The 20,566-nt window shown below is 45.7% G+C and overlaps 1 protein-coding gene and 15 non-coding genes across 17 annotated transcripts in view; 14 read left to right on the top strand and 2 right to left on the bottom strand.

Moving 5' to 3' along the window:
• Nucleotides 1-20,566, top strand: part of LOC135819475 (3'-5' RNA helicase YTHDC2-like) — a gene marked incomplete at its 5' end in the record, with an annotated part of 60,646 nt that overhangs the window by 33,941 nt on the left and 6,139 nt on the right. For both annotated transcript variants that reach the window (XM_065332690.1, XM_065332691.1), the window contains 2 exon segments: nucleotides 14,955-15,390; nucleotides 16,157-16,252. In XM_065332690.1, the coding sequence (XP_065188762.1) occupies nucleotides 14,955-15,390; nucleotides 16,157-16,252 (532 nt within the window).
• Nucleotides 254-326, top strand: Trnaf-gaa (transfer RNA phenylalanine (anticodon GAA)). Its single transcript has one exon. It is a non-coding gene; the product is annotated as a tRNA-Phe (tRNA).
• On the top strand, nucleotides 1,457-1,529 carry Trnaf-gaa (transfer RNA phenylalanine (anticodon GAA)). The gene has a single exon. It is a non-coding gene; the product is annotated as a tRNA-Phe (tRNA).
• On the top strand, nucleotides 2,591-2,663 carry Trnaf-gaa (transfer RNA phenylalanine (anticodon GAA)). Its single transcript has one exon. It is a non-coding gene; the product is annotated as a tRNA-Phe (tRNA).
• Nucleotides 5,987-6,059, top strand: Trnaf-gaa (transfer RNA phenylalanine (anticodon GAA)). Its single transcript has one exon. It is a non-coding gene; the product is annotated as a tRNA-Phe (tRNA).
• Trnaf-gaa (transfer RNA phenylalanine (anticodon GAA)) lies at nucleotides 7,545-7,617 on the top strand. The gene has a single exon. It is a non-coding gene; the product is annotated as a tRNA-Phe (tRNA).
• Trnaf-gaa (transfer RNA phenylalanine (anticodon GAA)) lies at nucleotides 8,507-8,579 on the top strand. Its single transcript has one exon. It is a non-coding gene; the product is annotated as a tRNA-Phe (tRNA).
• Trnaf-gaa (transfer RNA phenylalanine (anticodon GAA)) lies at nucleotides 9,377-9,449 on the top strand. The gene has a single exon. It is a non-coding gene; the product is annotated as a tRNA-Phe (tRNA).
• On the top strand, nucleotides 10,305-10,377 carry Trnaf-gaa (transfer RNA phenylalanine (anticodon GAA)). The gene has a single exon. It is a non-coding gene; the product is annotated as a tRNA-Phe (tRNA).
• Nucleotides 11,186-11,257, top strand: Trnaf-gaa (transfer RNA phenylalanine (anticodon GAA)). The gene has a single exon. It is a non-coding gene; the product is annotated as a tRNA-Phe (tRNA).
• On the bottom strand, nucleotides 11,897-11,969 carry Trnaf-gaa (transfer RNA phenylalanine (anticodon GAA)). Its single transcript has one exon. It is a non-coding gene; the product is annotated as a tRNA-Phe (tRNA).
• Trnaf-gaa (transfer RNA phenylalanine (anticodon GAA)) lies at nucleotides 12,634-12,706 on the bottom strand. The gene has a single exon. It is a non-coding gene; the product is annotated as a tRNA-Phe (tRNA).
• On the top strand, nucleotides 13,793-13,865 carry Trnaf-gaa (transfer RNA phenylalanine (anticodon GAA)). The gene has a single exon. It is a non-coding gene; the product is annotated as a tRNA-Phe (tRNA).
• Trnak-cuu (transfer RNA lysine (anticodon CUU)) lies at nucleotides 16,751-16,823 on the top strand. The gene has a single exon. It is a non-coding gene; the product is annotated as a tRNA-Lys (tRNA).
• On the top strand, nucleotides 18,222-18,294 carry Trnak-cuu (transfer RNA lysine (anticodon CUU)). Its single transcript has one exon. It is a non-coding gene; the product is annotated as a tRNA-Lys (tRNA).
• Trnak-cuu (transfer RNA lysine (anticodon CUU)) lies at nucleotides 19,667-19,739 on the top strand. The gene has a single exon. It is a non-coding gene; the product is annotated as a tRNA-Lys (tRNA).

The following is a 20,566-nucleotide window of genomic DNA, read 5'->3' on the forward strand; positions in this document are numbered from 1 at the left end:
ATTCGTATTGAGAGTTCGGCTGCAACGCGCGTTGGCCATTTCCCATGACAAAGCAGTCCTGGAAAGTCGAGTTTGCACATGACCTAGCCTGGTTGTTCATTCTAGCTGATAAAGGACTAAGCGAGTAGTCACCTTCCTTTCATTATTGTTTCTCGTGCTACGAGTCACCACACCTGGCGTTGTGAGCTGGATGGACCAGCTGTGTGTGAGATGGGAACTTGTGGTAGAGTCTGTAGATCTTTAATTTTCATCAGCCGAAATAGCTCAGTTGGGAGAGCGTTAGACTGAAGATCTAAAGGTCCCTGGTTCAATCCCGGGTTTCGGCATTTCTTTTTTCTTTCTTTTTTATGATTGAGTTGTGCGTGTGTTTGTTCGAAGAGCCCCGGTACTCGTTGATTAGTGCAAGTCTGGGTGAAAGTTTTGTTGACGTGTTTTGTTTGGGCATGTTCGATTGGTAGGATCTGGATCTAGATCAATCGGATCCACTCGATGTGTGCACGTTATTTTCAACGAATCTGGATACAGATCCGACGAATTTGGATCCAATCAACCCTACTCCGTGAGCAGGGCTGACCGGATCCAGATTCTTTTTTTTGCCAAATGTGAGTGATACGTGCACAAATGGCGGGAATAAAAGCGATGATGCGGATATCATTGCTTTCTCTCATGGAAACCCTCAAAAATCACTAAAATTCCAGTTTCGATCAAGGGCAGCGTTGGATTGGACCTTGGTGGATCCACTCAATCGATCTGGATCCGGATCCAACCAATCAAACATGCCCTTAGATGTACTGCTAATATGAGAGCAATTTCATTTGTATTTCAACCCAAGACCTTGTCTTTTCGTTTGAATATCAAGAGAGAATGGAGTTTAATGCCACTTCACTTTGTTGGCCATTGTTCGTGCACTTAAAACGAGTATAATGGGGGGGGGGGGGGGGGTGTAAAATGCCAGACATGGTGCGCCACCATAAAATTGTGACGTCGCCACCCGTGATCATTTGATCGTGTGTTAGTTTTTATTTGCAAACACCTACAGCCTGTCCGCTCACCCACACATACGCCATACAGGCCGCTGGACCTTGGCTTTGCCAGACGTACACTGTACTAACATTATAGGAAAAGCTTGCAAGTGTGGACAGAAGTCACAGCAGAGATAAAAATACGAATGTATACTATTGCTTTTGGAAAATGGAACCAATATTCATCTCGAGAGTTCGGCTGCAACGTGTGTTGGCCATTTTTCATGACATAGCAGTCCTGGAAAGTCGAGTTCTTCACGTGAAGTAGCCTGATGGTTCATTCTAGCTGATAACGGACTAAGCGAGTAGTCACCTTCCTTTTATTATTGTTTCTCGTGCTACGAGTCACCAAACCTGGCGTTGTGAGCTGGATGGACCAGCTGTGTGTGAGATGGCAGCTTGTGCTAGAGTCTGTAAGTCATTAATCCTCATCAGCCGAAATAGCTCAGTTGGGAGAGCGTTAGACTGAAGATCTAAAGGTCCCTGGTTCAATCCCGGGTTTCGGCATTTCTTTTTTTCTTTTTCTGTGATTGAGCTGTGCGGGTGTTTGTTCGAAGAGCCCCGGTGCTCGTTGATGAGTGCAAGTCCGGGTGAAAGTTTTGTCGACGTGTTTTGTTTGGGCATGTTCGATTGGTAGGATCTGGATCTAGATCAATCGGATCCACTCGATATGTGCACGTTCGTTTCAACGAATCTGGATCCAGATCCAACGAATTTGGATCCGATCCACAGGATTATTCTTTGCCTAAAATCGTACTCTGTATGTGATACGTGCACGAATGGCGGGAATAAAAGCGATGATCGGATATCGTTGCTTTCTCTCATGGAAAGTTTTTGGAAATCCTAAAAATCACTAAAATTCCAGATTCGCATCTTTGAGCCACACAAGTTGTGTGGAATGTTGCTTTGCGTCCTTGAATCGTGGTTTGACCGTATTGTCCAATGCCAGTATCGTCATCCACATGCATGTACTTCCGCCAAAGTCCTTCACAGCTGAGACGTTCAGCTCGTGCTTGTCTTGGTTGCGCTCACCTTCCCCTCCTATGTTATCATAATTATAACTTAAAAGTTAGAACCTTCCAAGGTGGAAGGCTGTTGGAGTGCGCATCCAAGATGTGCTAGAGCTGATAGCCAGTTAGTTGTAGAACGTCAGTACCGTCGGTCAGTGCCGTGCAATGTTATTGCATGAGCTGATTGTTTAGTAACGGGTGGTGTTAGTGGACATTATCGCGTAACTTGTAGTTCCTTGGTTCTTTTCTTTTTCTATACGAGAGATTAAAATACGAATGTGTTTGTCTTTGGAATATGGAGCCAATATACGTATTGAAAGTTCAACTTCAACGTGCGTTGGCCATTTTCATGACATAGCCATCCTGGAAAGTCGAGTTTGCACATGACCTAGCCTCATTGTTCATTCTAGCTGATAAAGGACTAAGCGAGTAGTCACCTTCCTTTCATTATTGTTTCTCGTGCTACGAGTCACTAAACCTGGCGTTTTGAGCTGGACGGACCAGCTGTGTGTGGGATGGCAGCTTGTGGTAGGATCTGTAGATCGTTAATTTTCATCAGCCGAAATAGCTCAGTTGGGAGAGCGTTAGACTGAAGATCTAAAGGTCCCTGGTTCAATCCCGGGTTTCGGCATTTCTTTTTTTCTTTTTTGATCTCATGTGTGGCGTAGTCAAGTCGGTGCTGCTGCTTCATGATACTGTTGATTTGGAAGTTCTACAGTCCATTTCAAAACTATAGACGCGTACCTAGGCAAAAAACCGTTATGCCAGCATCTATACCACATAAAATCTGTGATCACTTTGTGCATAAATTTTTCCAAATTGGGCGTCTGTTATCCAATCCTTTAGAAACTATATGAGAGTAATTGTGGAGCGATCCTGAGCAATATTCCGAAAACTATTCTCAAAAAGTTCCAGCCAAATTTGAAATATTTCAAAAACCCTACGCGTCTATAGTTTTGAAATGCACTGTAGTTGCGCTCGGTGGGATCCGACCCGAAGTGCAAAACTGACGCCCTAGATCAGTTCTGATTGCGTCGTTGTATGTGTACATGTGTACGCCCAGCCGCATTCATACCACTTCCAGGGCGTCAAGGGCTGTGCAAGTTGAGGTCGTCAAATGTGCACTCTGGGTCGGATTTCACTGAGCGCAACTGTAGTAATTCACATACGTGTGCACTACAGAGGCGCACAGTTGTGGTAGTGACCGGATCCGCGGAGGAATAATGTTTTGTGGGAGCAAGCCTTCCCAGGAACCCTTGAGCCATTGTCACTTGTACAACTCGGTTCAAGACCTGCAGCCCGCCGCTGGGAGCGGGCCTTTTGTGGGCATTGTTCCGCATATGTAGTGGCGCAACCAGCAATGTAAGCAATGTGCCACGTGATTGACCAGACCAACCCCAAGTGGTTGAGGACTGAAATCCCATTTTTCTGTATCAATGTTACCCTTATACCGACTAATGATCTCAGGAAAATAGTATAAGTGAAGCGGACATTACAAAATGATGAATGAGAATACATGTATCTAAAATGGTTATTCCTAATCGATTTTCTTGAGACTATCATCAGGGAAAATCGTCTCACAATAGAGGCTATACGGAGAAACAAACTACTTATAGGTTATCGGATAGTGGGAAGAATACAAGGTGAGGTGTGAAAAAAAAACTAAGTGGGAGAGAAGACGAAAGAAATTAGACGAAAAGATGTGAGAGTGTTCTGACGGTGTGAGCTACTACAAAAGGTGAGTGAAATGAAGGCGTGGAAGCAGGTGAATGTGATAGAGTGAGGAACTGTGAGGTGTAGGTGTATGCGAATGAATACGTGTGTGAATGCTAGGTGAAGAGTCTCAGTTTTGTGACATTTTCTTTCTGAATGCATAGATTAGGATTGTGTTTACGGATGAAAACAGCTTCTAATACCTTAAGTTCACGAAACCTACGAGCACGACACAAAACAGTGAAGCATGAATCATCATACACTGAGCGGCATTGGCTACTAGACAAGAGGTGTTTCTTGATTGCTGACCCTTTCGTTGTGGTCTCACCTTCAGTCCGGTCATCCTCATCTTGGTTGTCCAACTCACTCTCTTCATCACTGCTCTCACCTTCCTCATCCTCTTCCTCTTCCATCCCGTCCTCTGCACCCAACGACAATCCCACGCTACTGCTCGCTGCCAGTCCATGTCCGGTTGTAGATGCCATTACCAGCGCACGAGTCATGCTCCTTGTTACTGGTCTCCGTACCTGTGTTTGGCCATTTCCTTCAGTCTCACGTGCCTGTGTACTTGTAGTACGTTCAACCGGTACTGTAATAGTGTACCATTGACCATTGTACCTATTGTCAGATGGAGCCAAAGCCCAGCGACCTGGACGAGGCCGTCCCCGCAAACAGGTGCCAGTTGCACAATTACAACAGAACCACACTATTACAGTACCGGTTGAACGTACTACAAGTACACAGGCACGTGAGACTGAAGGAAATGGCCAAACACAGGTACGGAGACCAGTAACAAGGAGCATGACTCGTGCGCTGGTAATGGCATCTACAACCGGACATGGACTGGCAGCGAGCAGTAGCGTGGGATTGTCGTTGGGTGCAGAGGACGGGATGGAAGAGGAAGAGGATGAGGAAGGTGAGAGCAGTGATGAAGAGAGTGAGTTGGACAACCAAGATGAGGATGACCGGACTGAAGGTGAGACCACAACGAAAGGGTCAGCAATCAAGAAACACCTCTTGTCTAGTAGCCAATGCCGCTCAGTGTATGATGATTCATGCTTCACTGTTTTGTGTCGTGCTCGTAGGTTTCGTGAACTTAAGGTATTAGAAGCTGTTTTCATCCGTAAACACAATCCTAATCTATGCATTCAGAAAGAAAATGTCACAAAACTGAGACTCTTCACCTAGCATTCACACACGTATTCATTCGCATACACCTACACCTCACAGTTCCTCACTCTATCACATTCACCTGCTTCCACGCCTTCATTTCACTCACCTTTTGTAGTAGCTCACACCGTCAGAACACTCTCACATCTTTTCGTCTAATTTCTTTCGTCTTCTCTCCCACTTAGTTTTTTTTTTCACACCTCACCTTGTATTCTTCCCACTATCCGATAACCTATAAGTAGTTTATTTCTCCGTATAGCCTCTATTGTGAGACGATTTTCCCTGATGATAGTCTCAAGAAAATCGATTAGGAACAACCATTTTAGATACATGTATTCTCATTCATCATTTTGTAATGTCCGCTTCACTTATACTATTAATCGCATTAATAAAGTTATTGTCTCCTCGTCGCCTTTTCATTTGATCTCAGGAAAGGTAGATAATACCAAGAGTACATAACCCCCCAGAGTGTGCAACGCCGATCCAGCTCTGTGTAGGGTCTTGGTCGAGCGGAATCGGATCTTCTGATGTCATGCGTACACTTCACACCAGCGCAAGGCCGGTCTCGAGGCAGGGCACCATTGTTTTTGATCCAAGAGTACCCGCGACTCCCCGGGTTCCCCTCAGATGTGTACGGTATTATGACGCAAAGATCCGATTCCGCTCGACCAAGACCCTATACAGAGCTGGATCAGGCGTTGCACACTCTGGGGGTTATGTACTCTTGATAATACTAGACATTCACTGCTTTGAGGGAAAGACGCAAACAGGAAAAACCTGAAGAAAAAATTGACTGTCACCACCAGGACTCGAACCAGGGACCCTCACTTGAGGCCAGCGATGCTGGAACCACTGAGCTATTGTGTAGTCGTCATCCCAGCAGAGACCGTTCAACATTTCCCTCAGACTTCGGAAAGGTAGATGGTAAGAATAATTTTCACTATGGGCCAGACGTAGATGATTTGAACACGCTTACTTTCTTCTGTTGGAGCAGTGGATTGGAATTTGCAGCCAGCTGTGTGCGTGGCATAGAAGCTTGTGATAGAGGGCATGGCTGCTTCACTCTCACCAGCCGAAATAGCTCAGTTGGGAGAGCGTTAGACTGAAGATCTAAAGGTCCCTGGTTCAATCCCGGGTTTCGGCATTCCTTTTTTTGTTTTGTTTCATCAAACCCTCCGAAGCATTTGCAACTTCCCTATGGAGTGCTGCTTGGGTAGAACTCATCATTCGTTACGATGCTATGCATCCCAGACGTCTTCCTGCGGGATCTGGTAGTGAAATGTCGATGACGGGAACCGAAATCACGCCTGAAATGAGAATTCAGTTATGTGGAGATGGTGTGAAGTTAATGTTTCACAATTTTTTTCAAATGACTCTCCGTCATACCGGAGTGTGTATGAAGTACGAAGCCTCTTGTACGTATGATTGCAGAGTTGACATGTACAACTGGTGCACCACCAGGTGACGAAGAAGCAAGAACTAAACTAACCAGAGTACCTATGCTCTGCACTCTTGGCTGTGTGATGTACATGTGCTTGTGTTCATTGGTATATGGAGAATTTGGAGCAAAACAATAGATGATATGCCAAATAACGTGCAACTAGACTTGAGGGCATTGCAGAGTAGTTGCATACAAAGTTCAAAGTTGTACGGTTACCTGTGTCTTGTATTCCTGCAGAGCTCAGGGCCTACCATGTACACATTGTATAATTTGTATGCAACTTGTGTGCGATGCCCTCTCAAGTCTAGTTGCACGTTATTTGACATATCATCTATTGTATTGAATACAGAGTAAGCGGCGGCAGCAGCAGCAGCATTCGGCCCCGTACTGATTTGTCATCAACCCAGCCACTGTACTGTACTGTACTGTGCTGTACTGTGGCAGCGGCGTGTCGAGGTCGGCTGGAGAGCGCAGTTATGGTGTGCTGGTTGATGAAAAACAATTGTATGCCGCGGTTTTAAGGCGGATGTACGACTTACTTCTTAGCCGCGGCTTTATCGTGGTTTTCCATGTGGTCGCCTCCGCAGCGCCTGCACCAGGTATTCACAGCGAACGTGAACTTGATGGTGAGCTGATGACTTGCTGGGACTTGGACAGGTGCAACCCTGCTTGCCGTCACCTTGTCGTCTAGCTTTTGTGTTGAGTCCAGAGTACACTAATTTCAGAAATTTAAGGTGCTCGAAATTTTAGGTATCAGGGCAAAAGGGTTAGGTGAACAGAATTTTTTAGGTTACGTAGAAGCAGATCCCTATTGGACTATGTGTGTTGTTGTTTGTTCGGCGTATTGAAATTTCAGGTATGAAACAGATGCAACGAAAGTACCGAAAATGAAAGTGCACCAACAATTAGTGAATTACAGTAGCTTCTTTGAAGTCCTACGATACTACCGTAGTAGCCTAACCGTAAACAGGGCAGCCCCAGAACTGTTCCGATTGCCTGTGGAGGACATCCCGTGCTGCCCGTGCTGGCCTATTCGCCAGCCTTCTTGAATTTTAGGTGGCGAAATCCGAATGTTTGTTTCGATCGGGATGTAACCGAAACAAGTTACTTGTTGACGTTGTTGTTCATACTGCCAGCTGTGGGATGTGAGAGCTTGTGGTAGATGATGTTCTTGTTTCATTCTCAACAGCCGAAATAGCTCAGTTGGGAGAGCGTTAGACTGAAGATCTAAAGGTCCCTGGTTCAATCCCGGGTTTCGGCATTTCTTTTTTTCCTTCTTTTCATCAGACAAGCAGAGATGCTTGCCAGCAACTTCACTGCGGGCGTTTGCGCCGAGATCAGACAAGCTTCTCGGAAGCTCTTCGTTAGCTTACAGGTGCTTGTCGGGGAAACGGTGAGATTGTTTCTAGCACTTGCACTGGCTATTCCGCATCATTGCATGTCCACTTCGATGTTTGACCAACCGTATTGTCGCGTATAAAAGCAGTGCTTTTTTTCCTGCAGAAGCCGATGTCAGTGCTAGGCTTCTGTTGAACAGCCTCTTGTACGGGCAAGCGAAAACGCAATACATCAAAAATTCAATTAGAATGAAAAAAGCGAGGAAAATGAACACAAAGTGCACTGGAACTCAATATAAAAAGGAACGCAAAGTGCAGTTGAACACAGTGAGCGGGGCTAGGCTTCTGTTCAAACCACGTATTTCTATGTATGTCAATACTAAACCAAGCTTTAATATGTGCTGACAGTGTATCATAAAAATCAGGCTTGTATTCAAAACAGGCTTCTATACGAGATAGGCTTTTATACAAGACACTACAGTATTCACGCGGATCCGTAGGCGGCGACATGTTGAAAACTTCTTCTTTTTATCTGGATACATACGTGTACACTGAAAGCAAATCTCCGTTTGGTTTTCGACCAGCCAGTTGTGCATTGGGCGTGTCCTATCCTGTCCTGAACATTGCCGTTTCCGGTTACATGTCCCCGCGTGTGAGGGGCCGACAGACATGGAGAGTTAGGCTGACGTGCTGTATCGTGTTGACATCCTAGCGAGATCTCCTGGACTTTTCTCGAATCCATTTGTTGCATTTGTGCAGCTAGATGGGAGTGTATGCACTTTAGTAGATGATGTTCTTGTTCCATCCTCAACAGCCGAAATAGCTCAGTTGGGAGAGCGTTAGACTGAAGATCTAAAGGTCCCTGGTTCAATCCCGGGTTTCGGCATTTCTTTTTCTTTTCACCAGTGTAAACTGCCCAATGTTTGCGACGTATTAATGTTTGCTAATTTTGTGAGAAGAGCATGCACGCAATTAACCATCGTGAAATCAAACTTCCACAGTGGGTGTATGTGTGTGGCCACAGTGCTCCTCGAAAATTTGCCATCGTAAACTCGTTGGTTCTGAGAAATCGCAAAAATTTAGTGACGCAAAATTGGGTGGTTTACAGTATTGGATCTTGAAGTGTTTTCATCTCGCCGTGGAATTATGTTGCCCAGGCAGCTTTTCGAGTTGACATACTTTTTTTATGCGGTGCTCATTAGGTGCACGTTAGCAGAGTCCATAACCAATTGAATTGTAAATGTAGTTTAGGTCGGTACGTGTCACGCCGCCTTCATTCGGTAACTTGCCGGCACCACACTCTGTCCGTGCTACCAGCAGACCCGTTTTTGCTTGATTTGTGAGTGCCGGTGCAATCTCTGAATTTTGGGTGTTTGTCAACTTCAGTTTTGTGCATAAGTTGGTGCCAAGCCGCACAGGGAAAGCATAGTGTTTGATTTCCCTCAGTGCTTGGGTGTTGCTAACTTGCTAACTTGCTATGTGATGTAATGAAGGTAACCTGCTTTGCACTATGAGTTGCAGAAAAGCGCAATTTGCTTCATATAGCCACTTCGTTCGAGTTGCAGAAAAGCGCAATTTCTGCAACTCGAACGAAGTGGCTATATGTAGCCAATTGCGCTTTTCTGCAACTCATAGTGCGAAGTTTCACACTCTGGTAGGAGGCAACGTTATTCATTTTCGACAGCCGAAATAGCTCAGTTGGGAGAGCGTTAGACTGAAGATCTAAAGGTCCCTGGTTCAATCCCGGGTTTCGGCAATTTTTTTCTTTCTTTTTTCCATCCCGTTTGTAGCTTTATGGTATGGTTTATTGTGCGCGCCTGTAGAGATCGTAGAGTTTTGTAAACCCGGGACTGCTATGTGGTGTAAACTAGGGAAAAGGCAGAGCGCTTTTGCCCGTAAAAGAGGCTGTTCTTTCTGTGTTGAAAAAAAGAAAGAAAAAAGAAAGAAAAGGCAGAGCATGTGTACTGTACAGACAGAAGATTTTATCGGTCAATAATTTCGTCCAACTCCAAAGAAAGGGAGTTCGTCCGGTTGTAAATACCGTCCATGGATCATAACTTTCATAAGAGTGTATTGAAAAGCTGGACGAATTGACATTAGTCCGGCATTTAATTTAGTCCAAAGGCTCCTTGGATGAAAAAGACGAAATTAAATTCCAGACGAATATTTCTGCTTACACAGTACTCTCCAGGTTGTGTGCCTCACAGTTCCTTGGCAGGCCTCTGGGTAGAAACCCTGGGACTTGCAGAAAGTGCCTACATTCTCAAGAATGTTGGAGATGTTTTGCCATCACAGGCAAGAGTGCAACAGATACCATTACTCTCTCGCGTCAACTATCAATGTGCAATGAGACGTACCCAAAAGTAGGTAAAAGAAGAAACTTTCCGATGGCAAAGAAATACATTGTACTGTATAAAAGAAGTAAAAAGAGCCCAGCTCAATTGTACCCTGGTGTCTCTCGATCAGCTTCCTGGTGATAAACACCCACAGGCACAGGTGGTCGTAGCTAGTCGAAAGGAACGCAGCCCGTCCTTCCCTACCAGTTTCCCGGCCAGCGGGTATGCATGGATTGCAGCTTGTGGTAGATGATGTTCTTGCGTCATTCTCAACAGCCGAAATAGCTCAGTTGGGAGAGCGTTAGACTGAAGATCTAAAGGTCCCTGGTTCAATCCCGGGTTTCGGCATTTCTTTTTCTTTTCTTTCTCACGAGAGTTACTGAAACTGCCCAATGTTTGCGATGTATTAATGTTTGCTCTAATTGCTAATGTTTGCTAATTTTGTGAGAAGAGCATAACGCAATTAACCATCGTGAAATCAAGCTTCAACAGTGGGTGTATACGTGTGGCCACAGTGTTCTGCGAAAATTTACCATCGTAAACTCGCTGGTTCTGAGAAATCGCAAAAATTTAGTGACGCAAAATTGGGCGGTTTACAGTATTGGATCTTGAAGTGTTTTCATCTCACCGTGGAATTATGTTGCCCAGGCAGCTTTTCGAGTTGACATACTTTTTTTATGCGGTGCTCATTAGGTGCACGTTAGCAGAGTCCATAACCAATTGAATTGTAAATGTAGTTTAGGTCGGTACGTGTCACGCCGCCTTCATTCGGTAACTTGCCGGCATCACACTCTGTCCGTGTTCATACAAACCCTCAATTTCTTCTACCAGCAGACCCGTTTTTGCTTGATTTGTGAGCGCCGGTGCAATCTCTGAATTTTGAGTGTTTGTCAACTTCAGTTTCGTGCAAAAGTTGGTGCCAAGCCGCACAGGGAAAGCATAGGGTTTGATTTCCCCCAGTGCTTGGGTCTTGCTAACTTGCTATGTGATGTAATGAAGGCAACCTGCTTCGCACTATGAGTTGCAGAAAAGCGCAATTGCTACATATAGCCACTTCGTTTCGGTAACGAAGTGGCTATGTGTAGCAAATTGCGCTTTTCCGCAATAGTGCGAAGTTTCACACTCTGGTAGGAGGCGACGTTATTCATTCTCAACAGCCGAAATAGCTCAGTTGGGAGAGCGTTAGACTGAAGATCTAAAGGTCCCTGGTTCAATCCCGGGTTTGGCATTCTTTTTTTCTTTCTTTTTTTCATCCTGTTTGTAGCTTTATGGTATGGTTAATTGTGCACGCCTGTAGAGATCGTAGAGTTTTGTAAACCCGGGACTGCTATGTGGTGTAAACTAGGGAAAAGGCAGAGAGCTGTTGCCCGTAAAAGAGGCTGTTCTTTCTGCGTTGAAAAAAAGAAAAGGCAGAGCATTTGTACTTTACAGATAGAACATTTTATCGGTCAATAATTTCGTCCAACTCCAAAGAAAGGGAGTTCGTCCGGTTGTAAATGTCATCCATGGATCATAACTTTCATAAGAGTGTATTGAAAAGCTGGACGAATTGACATTAGTCCGGCATTTAATTTAGTCCAAAAGCTCCTTGGATGAAAAAGACGAAATTAAATTCCAAACGAATATATCTGCTTACACAGTACTCTCCAGGATGTGTGCCTCACAGTTCCTTGGCAGGCCTCTGGGTAGAAACCCTGGGAGCTGCAGAAAGTGCCTACATTCTCAAGAATGTCGCAAAATATCACCGCCACCAAAAGTTCGAATTTTCGCGTTGCTAAACGTCCCTATTGTCCCTCCACGGCACTGACTGTAAACCAACTAAAGTCTGATAGAAAGGTTGGAAAGAAGAAAAAAGAAGGAAAAGGAATGCCGAAACCCGGGATTGAACCAGGGACCTTTAGATCTTCAGTCTAACGCTCTCCCAACTGAGCTATTTCGGCTGTTGAGAATGGTACAAGAACATCATCTACCACAAGCTCCTTTCCACATCACACATGCACATACGTATGCACAGCTGGTTAAAAAAAGTAAGAAAGACTCTGGATGTGCAATGCTAAGATGCAAACTGAACGTGCACAGAGAGCGACACCATAAAAAAAGAAGAAGAAGAAGAAGAAGACCTCATCATCGCATGACCTAGTTTGGAGCCACGCAGATTAAAAAAAGAAGAAAAGCAGCAAGGGAAGCACTGTAAAAAAACGAGTACACTCTGTGTACCAAGCAAGGTTGAACCGGACACTTCAATACATGAGCACTTCACTAGGATAACACATGGCTGAACGGTACGATATCACACACCCTATACAGCAGCACCAAAACGTCAGATCGGCAAAATTTATTGATGACACCCATCACCAAAATATCGAAGGCATCCATCCACCTACTTGGAGTAACCCCTACATCGTGATATCAAAAACACCTGGCCCTGCAGCACACAGGAAACTCCAGCTTTACGCGAAGTTGCAAAGAAAGACACACAACCCTGATTTCGTGCACATGGGAACACTGAACTACACAGCCACAGTACTACAAGAGCAACGGAAATAAAAGGCTCATGCCCGGAAACACCAAACGCAACACAAAAAAAAGAAACAAAAAAAGAAATGCCGAAACCCGGGATTGAACCAGGGACCTTTAGATCTTCAGTCTAACGCTCTCCCAACTGAGCTATTTCGGCTGTTGAGAATGAGACAAGAACATCATCTACCACAAGCTCCCATCCATGCATACTCACTGGCCGGGAAACTGGTAGGGAAGGACGGGCTGCGTTCCTTTCGACTAGCCACGACCACCTGTGCCTGTGGGTGTTTATCACCAGGAAGCTGATCCAGAGGCACCAGGGCACAATTGAGCTGGGCTCTTTTTCATTTCTTTACAATACAATGAATTTCTTTGCCATCGGAAAGTTTCTTCTTTTACCTGCTTTTGGGTACGTCTCATTGCACATTGATAGTTGACGCGAGAGAATAATGGTATCTGTTGCACTCTTGCCTGTGATGTCTGTTTTGAAAAAGAAAGCTTGTGAGGTTTAGCAATGCGACATGACTTTTTCTTGAAGTTATTTGAATTTTATAGTACCGTACCGTATATGCAGCTCAGTCTCAAGCAGGGGGCTGTAAATGTACTACTCCCTGTAGTCAAATGCATACCGAGAAAAGAGAAAGTTACTTTCGCGAATCACTGCAACTTCGCGGCCGAGTTTTCAAGTTTTGAGCTTTGTTTTTGTGCTCATTCCCAGACTCGAATTTCCTTTCGAACTTTCGCGTTGCTAAACATCCTTAGTAACACGTTTCAGTTGGCCTGTTCCCTGCCTTGTCTTACTTGTTCTCCTAACAAGCGTGTGCAGTCCACAAGGTCTAGCTATAGCTGGGTTCTTTTCTAATCCGGCAGCATGCATTTTCGTGATTTAGGGCAAGGTTTTTGTTTTAGAGAATTTGGAGAATTATCTCACCAGGCTCGAGAGGAAGGCACTTTGTCTTTTTGAAAGTTGAAATTGTTGTCCATGGACGTTGTCGTGTGCTGAAAGGCTAGACGATTTGGCATTTGAATTTAGTCCGAAAAGTCTCTGGACGAAACGGACGAAATTTAATCCCTGGCGAATATTTCTGCTTGTTCAATAGTTCTCAATGTGGCTGTGCCCTTTTGTGTTTTGATGCCTGGGAATTCACTTACATACGGACGCTTTTTTTGTGAATACTCTGTTTGCTTTCCTCATGGTAAACTGTACGTAATAGTTACTGCGACCGTTGCTCCTCTCTCAACAGCCGAAATAGCTCAGTTGGGAGAGCGTTAGACTGAAGATCTAAAGGTCCCTGGTTCAATCCCGGGTTTCGGCATTTCTTTTTCTTGCCCGATCTTTTCTATTGGCCTCACTCCTGATACAGGTCGTCCCTCGTTAATACATAATCTCTGGGACTTGACAAATGTTATATGTATTAACGGGGTTTATGTACTAAACGAAAGTGTACATAACTTGCTTGTGTACCAGAAATTTTCTTTTTTCAACTTTTCTGAGTGTTTCTTGCGACCATGACTAGTCAGGGAGATATTCTTGATTCCCTCGATATAACATAAAAATTATGTTATAACGGTCACAGTCAGCGAAGATTCTACAGTTCACATGATGCATGCCCAGCAGGCGTGCCGGTACTGCGGTAGTCACTCGGGAAAAAACAGAGCTTTGTCGGTTTGTGATGTGCGCTCTGATTTCTGAGCTCCACAAGTAGAAACTAGAACACGATGTGCCTCCGCTGGAAGGCCAAAAGACCAACAAATTATGTACTATTGAGGTAGGTGGCATGCGGGTACGGAGAAATGTTATGTACTAACGGGGTTTATGTACTAACGAATTATGTACTAACCGACAACATTTGTATGGAAGTGACCACGCTTCGTCCAGGACTTGAGATTTCTTATGTACTAACGGGGTTTATGTACTAACCGGACTCGTATTAACGGGGAACGACCTGTACAATGAACGCCTTGTGGTTCGTTATAAACAAAAAACCGATCGCTACAAAGGGCCAATTGTGTATGGGTTCAAACAGGGACATGGACAATGGTTCGCTATAATCACGAAATTCGCTATCCGCGAGTTCTTTTATATGTGGAGTCGGCTGCATACCAGAGGTTCCAGTGTACACTGATTATTTTGATAGTTCTTGGGATATCCATACATCTTCACAACACTCTCCAAACGGTCTCTGGGCTACACCAATCACTAGCCCAGAGACCAGAGTCTAGCCCAGAGACCAGAGTGTAGCTCAGAGACCGTTTGGAGAGTGTTGTGAAGATGTATGGATATAGTGGATGGCTACAGTGGAGTCTTCGCATTTGAGAAATGTAGTTCTTGGGATGCACATGATAATGAAATTTATCTGTACGTGTACATGTATGGTTTTTTTGTGATTCTGGACTGCTTGTAGGGTGCACAGCAAAGTGACGGTCAAGTGCTGCTCGTCGGTATCATCGCTCTCCGTCATGATCATGGCAGGCGATGGCTTACCGTCAACACCACCCGTTACTGCTGTTGCTGCTGCTGCTATCGCTACCAGCGCACAGCCATCATCAGCGCCATCCACTACGGGACCTGCAAGCAGTGCTGCAAGTGCTGTGAGCGACCCCACAACGTCGGTAGCCCCTCACGAGCAAGCTTTGGCCACCACCGCGGCTGCTACTGTGCAGACCACTAGTGGAGCAGCTGTGCCTGTGTCTGGCGGGTCAGCCATGTCAGTGTCTGCTACCATGGCAACGTCGACGTCGGTTGCTGGTGACCATGCCGACGACTTGACGGGTGCCGCTGATGATGGTCTGGCAGTGCTGCAAGTCGACGACTGGATCTCGTTTAGACTGGACCCAAAGGTGAGTCTAACTCCAGTTGTCTGGCTACTGGCGTTGCCCTCCAACTATGTACATGTACAGTGCATGTGCGTGCATGCTAGTTTGAAGTAGCTGCTTACATCTCGCCGAGTCGCCGTATGTAGCAGATATCAGTGGATGATCGTGCAACAGTGATTGTATTAACGTATTTACTATTTTCTACAGAGTTCGTTTGAACTAGCTCATGATGGCCGTATGTACAAGTCCATTCATCGGAAACTGGCCCGCTGGCTTTTGAGAGTCCGATTTGGGCCGAATTGAGGATCAAAAACCCACTTTAAATCTCAAAAATCTGGGTTTTGGATCTGCCCCTCCACACATTTTGATATGGTATACCTGTCCCAATTTTGTAAAACCTGGCTAAATTTCTATTTCCCTGTTCTTCGACTTTTCTGGCCTCGAATGTGGCAAGGAGTAATTGCCCGGGTCACACAATGCAGGATGTACTGTTGTTTTCACGATATCTACAACTATGTGCAGGAGACACCAAAAAGTTAGGGTGCCAGTTTCCAATAAATGGACTGATTGGCAAACCAGTGCTTGCGATACCACTCGATACAAACACTTCATAGAATGACGTCATTGAGTAGAAAAAGTAAAGTTCACACGTCCGTGCTTCAACCCGACAACCGGCTATAGATTTGTATCGAGAAACACAACCAGCTTTGCATGTCATCAAGTACATGTACTCTCTAAAAGTAGGCAATCTCTATTTATGGTGTTGTTGTTGTTTCTGGGTTTTGGCCAGGTCGTGGACTGCTTGACATCCGTGCGATGCAGACTCCACGCAGCGTTCCAGCGACTGCTTGCCTCACCGCACAAGAAACGCTCGCCACAGGACATGGTAAGTGCTGTATTGCTCGGCGACACGCTTTGCGCACGGACACATATTGTCACACGGACACGCGTTGTCACACGGACATGCGTTGTCACGCAGACACGCACGTTGTGACATGGACACACACATTGTCACCTGGCCGTGTTGTTGTCTTGGTTTCTGTGTGCACATGCATGTGTGTGTGTTGTCCACCTTGGAGTACAGTGAAACCGGTCTAAGACGACCGCTCAAGGGACCTTCAAAATGTGGTCCCCATATACAGGTACGAAATAGTGGTTGTGACTTCGGCGATATATAGGTGGTCTCCTTATCCAGGGTTGTTTAACTGGAAATAGCATCCCTAGATCCTAGTTGTAGTGATGCTCTGGGTGGTCATCTTGTCAGAGTGGTCGCCTTTGTCAGGTTTGATTGTAGTTGGCCTGCAGTACCCCACTGCCTGTCCCAGTCAACTGATCCTTGCTCTCCGCGTGTATCACATTTGCTACGCATGCTTCTTGTGTAGCAGCCCGGCTAGCTCAGTCGGTAGAGCATGAGACTCTTAATCTCAGGGTCGTGGGTTCGAGCCCCACGTTGGGCGCTTTCTTTTTCTATCCTTTTGTGCCAAATTTGTTTGCGAACGTATTTTACACAAGCAGCTCCTACTGTAGTACATAGGTAGCTTGACATCACAGCCCTTGGCAAGGGAGCCAGCACGGCAGCTGTTACCTGGCGGTTTATTGTCGCCACTCTGTCAAAGTTTGTCCTGTCGCGAAGAGCTTTTATCTCTAGGAATCTGAGCGGAATACTTCTTCAGTGGCCTATCGTTTGTTGGAAACCGCTATTATCAACAATATCAAGGGGTTATGTACTCTTGATATCATTGACAAAGGTGCTGCAGTTGTGCCAATCTTCCTCTAAATGTGAAAAGGTACTTTGAGTAAGGTATTGTCAATACCAGTAGTACACGTCTTGTTGTCCGGAATTTGTTACAAACCCGTTGAATGCCAAAAAGAAGTCAACACAAGGCAAACCAAAAGAGCTGTAACGTTAGCTGCTGTTCTTTCTCCAAGCTAACGCATCGCAGAGCTGTCTGAGAAATATGATTAAAAAAGGATGCGATGAGGGTTGTCGCCAGAATGATGTCTCCAAGTGTGTTTGTCACCTCTTGGCAGCCGTATTCTCTGCCACATGCCATCTAGAATCCTTGCCTCTTCCAAGTTCCCATTCAAATCAACTAATGATTCCTCCAAGTTTTATCGGTCTTTTCTTACTCTTTTTTCTTTGTCAGCTTTCCTGGTGGTTATGTGCTTCTTCAAGTAAAAAGAAGAAGAAGAAAAAGTACATGTAATAGCAAGAGTACTTAACCCCCCAGAGTGTGCAACGCCTGATCCAGCTCTGCAAAGGGTCTTGGTTGAGCTTAATCGGATCTTCTGATGTCATGCGTACACTCCACGCCAGGGCAAGGCCGGTCTCGAGGCAGGGCGCCGTTATTTTTGATCCGAGAGCCCCCGCGACTCCCCGGGTTCCCCTCAGATGGGTACGGTATTATGACGCAAAGATCCGATTACGCTCCACCAAGACCCTATGCAGAGCTGGATCAGGCGTTGTACATGGGGGGGGGGGTTGTTTTTCGATTTTGACAGCATGTTACAAGGCGAGGACGCGTAGTGCTCCTGACTACAACCATAACCCAGTTGGCAGAGTCCCGGTCTTGCGACCATTTGAACCGTATTGGGAAAACCCAGGTTCGCACCCTCGTTACTCTACGGGTTGGTAGGATTTTTATAATTTTCGTTTTTTTTGTGTTGTAGAAGTCGTCGTGTTCTGCCAACCGGGTTATGGTTGTAATCAGGAGCACTACGCGTCCTCGCCTTGTAACATGCTGTCAAAATCGAAAAACATGTTAAACTACCAAGCAAGGCTTCTGTATATAACATGGGGGTTGTACTCTTGGTAATAGTTTACCACATTTGCTTCGTGTTCTTCTTGTGTAGCAGCCCGGCTAGCTCAGTCGGTAGAGCATGAGACTCTTAATCTCAGGGTCGTGGGTTCGAGCCCCACGTTGGGCGCTTTCTTTTTTTTCTTTTTCTCCAGTTTTGTTAATGATCATATCACCCGCACAAGTGTGCGACAAACCTCTGGGGCATACAACACCCCGGGCATAGCGAACTATGCGATCATCCCGAGACATGGCACCATCGCCTGTTACACCTGGGTGCTTCACCGATTCTACGAGTTGCAGCGAGATTTAGTTGCAATTTACAGCTGGCAGAGTATGTTCTCCAACTTGTGTGCGAGCTGGCAAATCACATGCCACTGCAAGGTAGTTGATCTGTACTCGCTTGATTCGGAGCCCATCTTGAATAGCGCCAGAAAACTCCAGGACAATCGGCACACAGCGGAGTTTTTTTTTAAATTTGTTTTTAGGTAGTGGCGACCTTACCTTTGTGCTGCATCTCACACTGGTTCACATCGTCAAGTTATTTCATCTTATTTATTTTTCTCAACTCGTGGTCCATGACCAATTGGCACACGAAGTGCGAGAGAGGGGTGATAGCCAACCACGACATTTTGTCCTATCACTAACTAGCGGTGGACTGTACCCACCAAGCAAACTGAGCACTGAGAGGATTGTACGGCGGTGGGTGTGATTGAAAACGTTGGTAACTTCTTGGTTTCTGCTGCAGTCAACCTTGCGAATAACGACACTCGATCGGGCAGGGAAAGTGTCGTTATTCGCGAGTTGTCATCATACCCGAGGTCATTATTCGTGAGTTTTTTTTAAATTTCTTTATTGAAAGCCACAAACCTTCAGACATGTGAATGTGCACATATGCAGTGTACATGCGTATGTATAAAGAAGGCGGTACAGAAACGGCAGTGGTGGTGAGGCCTGGGCAGCTCGTCCGACCGTGGGTCAAATTGTCGGAATACCCAATGTTGTTATTCACTGGGTTGACTGACTTTACATACACTATCTTTATAATTATTTTAGATAAACCTTGTATTGTAGAAACACGCTTTTTTTTAGTTTGGCAGCATATTACAAGGTGGTGGAACACCGTGTTCGCAAACAGTGCGCCATACTACAACCATCCACGGTTGGTAGAGCCCCGGTCTTGCGACCATCTGAACCGTGTGGGTGTTAATGTATTCCGTGCCAATGCTTTCCGGGATAATGGCCGTCGGCAGCTGGGTGCTGCATCAGGAGTAAGGATGACCTGGAATATCAAACACTGCTTCCCGATTATTCAGACGCCTTACATTAACTTAACCGAGTATGTCACCGAGCAGGGTGGGCTAGTGCAGTCATTGGTTGGGATCATTGATCATAGGCTCGCTCTGGATGCCACTCCTCTTATGTACCCTAGCTTTGCATTCGAGCCGACTGATCATTCACCCAAGTTTACCACGTTTGCTACACATGTTCGTTGCGTAGCAGCCCGGCTAGCTCAGTCGGTAGAGCATGAGACTCTTAATCTCAGGGTCGTGGGTTCGAGCCCCACGTTGGGCGCTTTCTTTTTTTGGCGTTTTTAAACAAAGTTGCTGTAAAGTACCACAATTGCCCCACCGTTTCATAGTACTGTACTATTTGTCGAGGTGGGACGGATGAGCGAATCCTTGACACACCAGGGCAGTTTGATCGTGTCGGGCTTAGGCTGTGTTTACATGAGAAATTTCAACCCGGGTCGAGTTCAGCCCGGGTTGAAAGTCTGTACGACAAACAAAAGAGGTGAGCGTTTACATGAAGACAGTTGACCCGGGTCATATACTGATATGCCGCCAAAAGTCCACTTCTACAGTCCTGTATGGTCACGTGAATCCGTTCGCGCGAAATTTGCATCTGCAGTGCCGTTCAAACCTGGCGCGAGATACGCACAGAAGTACGTTTGTACGATTTGCTTGACCCGGGTTGATTTCAACCCTCCCCCCAAGGGGAGGGTTGAAATCAACCCGGGTCAAGCGCAATGCGTCATGTAAACGCGCCATTCACTTTGTGCACATGGCGGGTTGAAATCTGACCCGGGTCGAACTCAACCCGGGTTGAAACGCTTCATGTAAACACAGCCTTAGGGCGTGTTTGGTTGGTACGAACTAGAACAGGATTCACCAGAACAGCGCGTTTGGTTGGGACTGCACCTGTTCTGGGTCGGCCAGAACATGTTCTGCTTGCTCCGGCCTCGAGGCCGGAGCAGGCCGAGCAGTTTCATTTTTTCACAGTGAAACCTGGCGGGAACATCGATTTTGGTCCCAAATGATCACGTGCATACGCTTTGGGGTTAGATTCGTCGTACCGTACACAGTGACCATAGTGACCCATACACATTTTGAAGAATGCAC

This window comes from Sycon ciliatum, chromosome 6, assembly GCF_964019385.1.
Source record: "Sycon ciliatum chromosome 6, ocSycCili1.1, whole genome shotgun sequence".
NCBI lineage: Eukaryota > Metazoa > Porifera > Calcarea > Leucosolenida > Sycettidae > Sycon > Sycon ciliatum.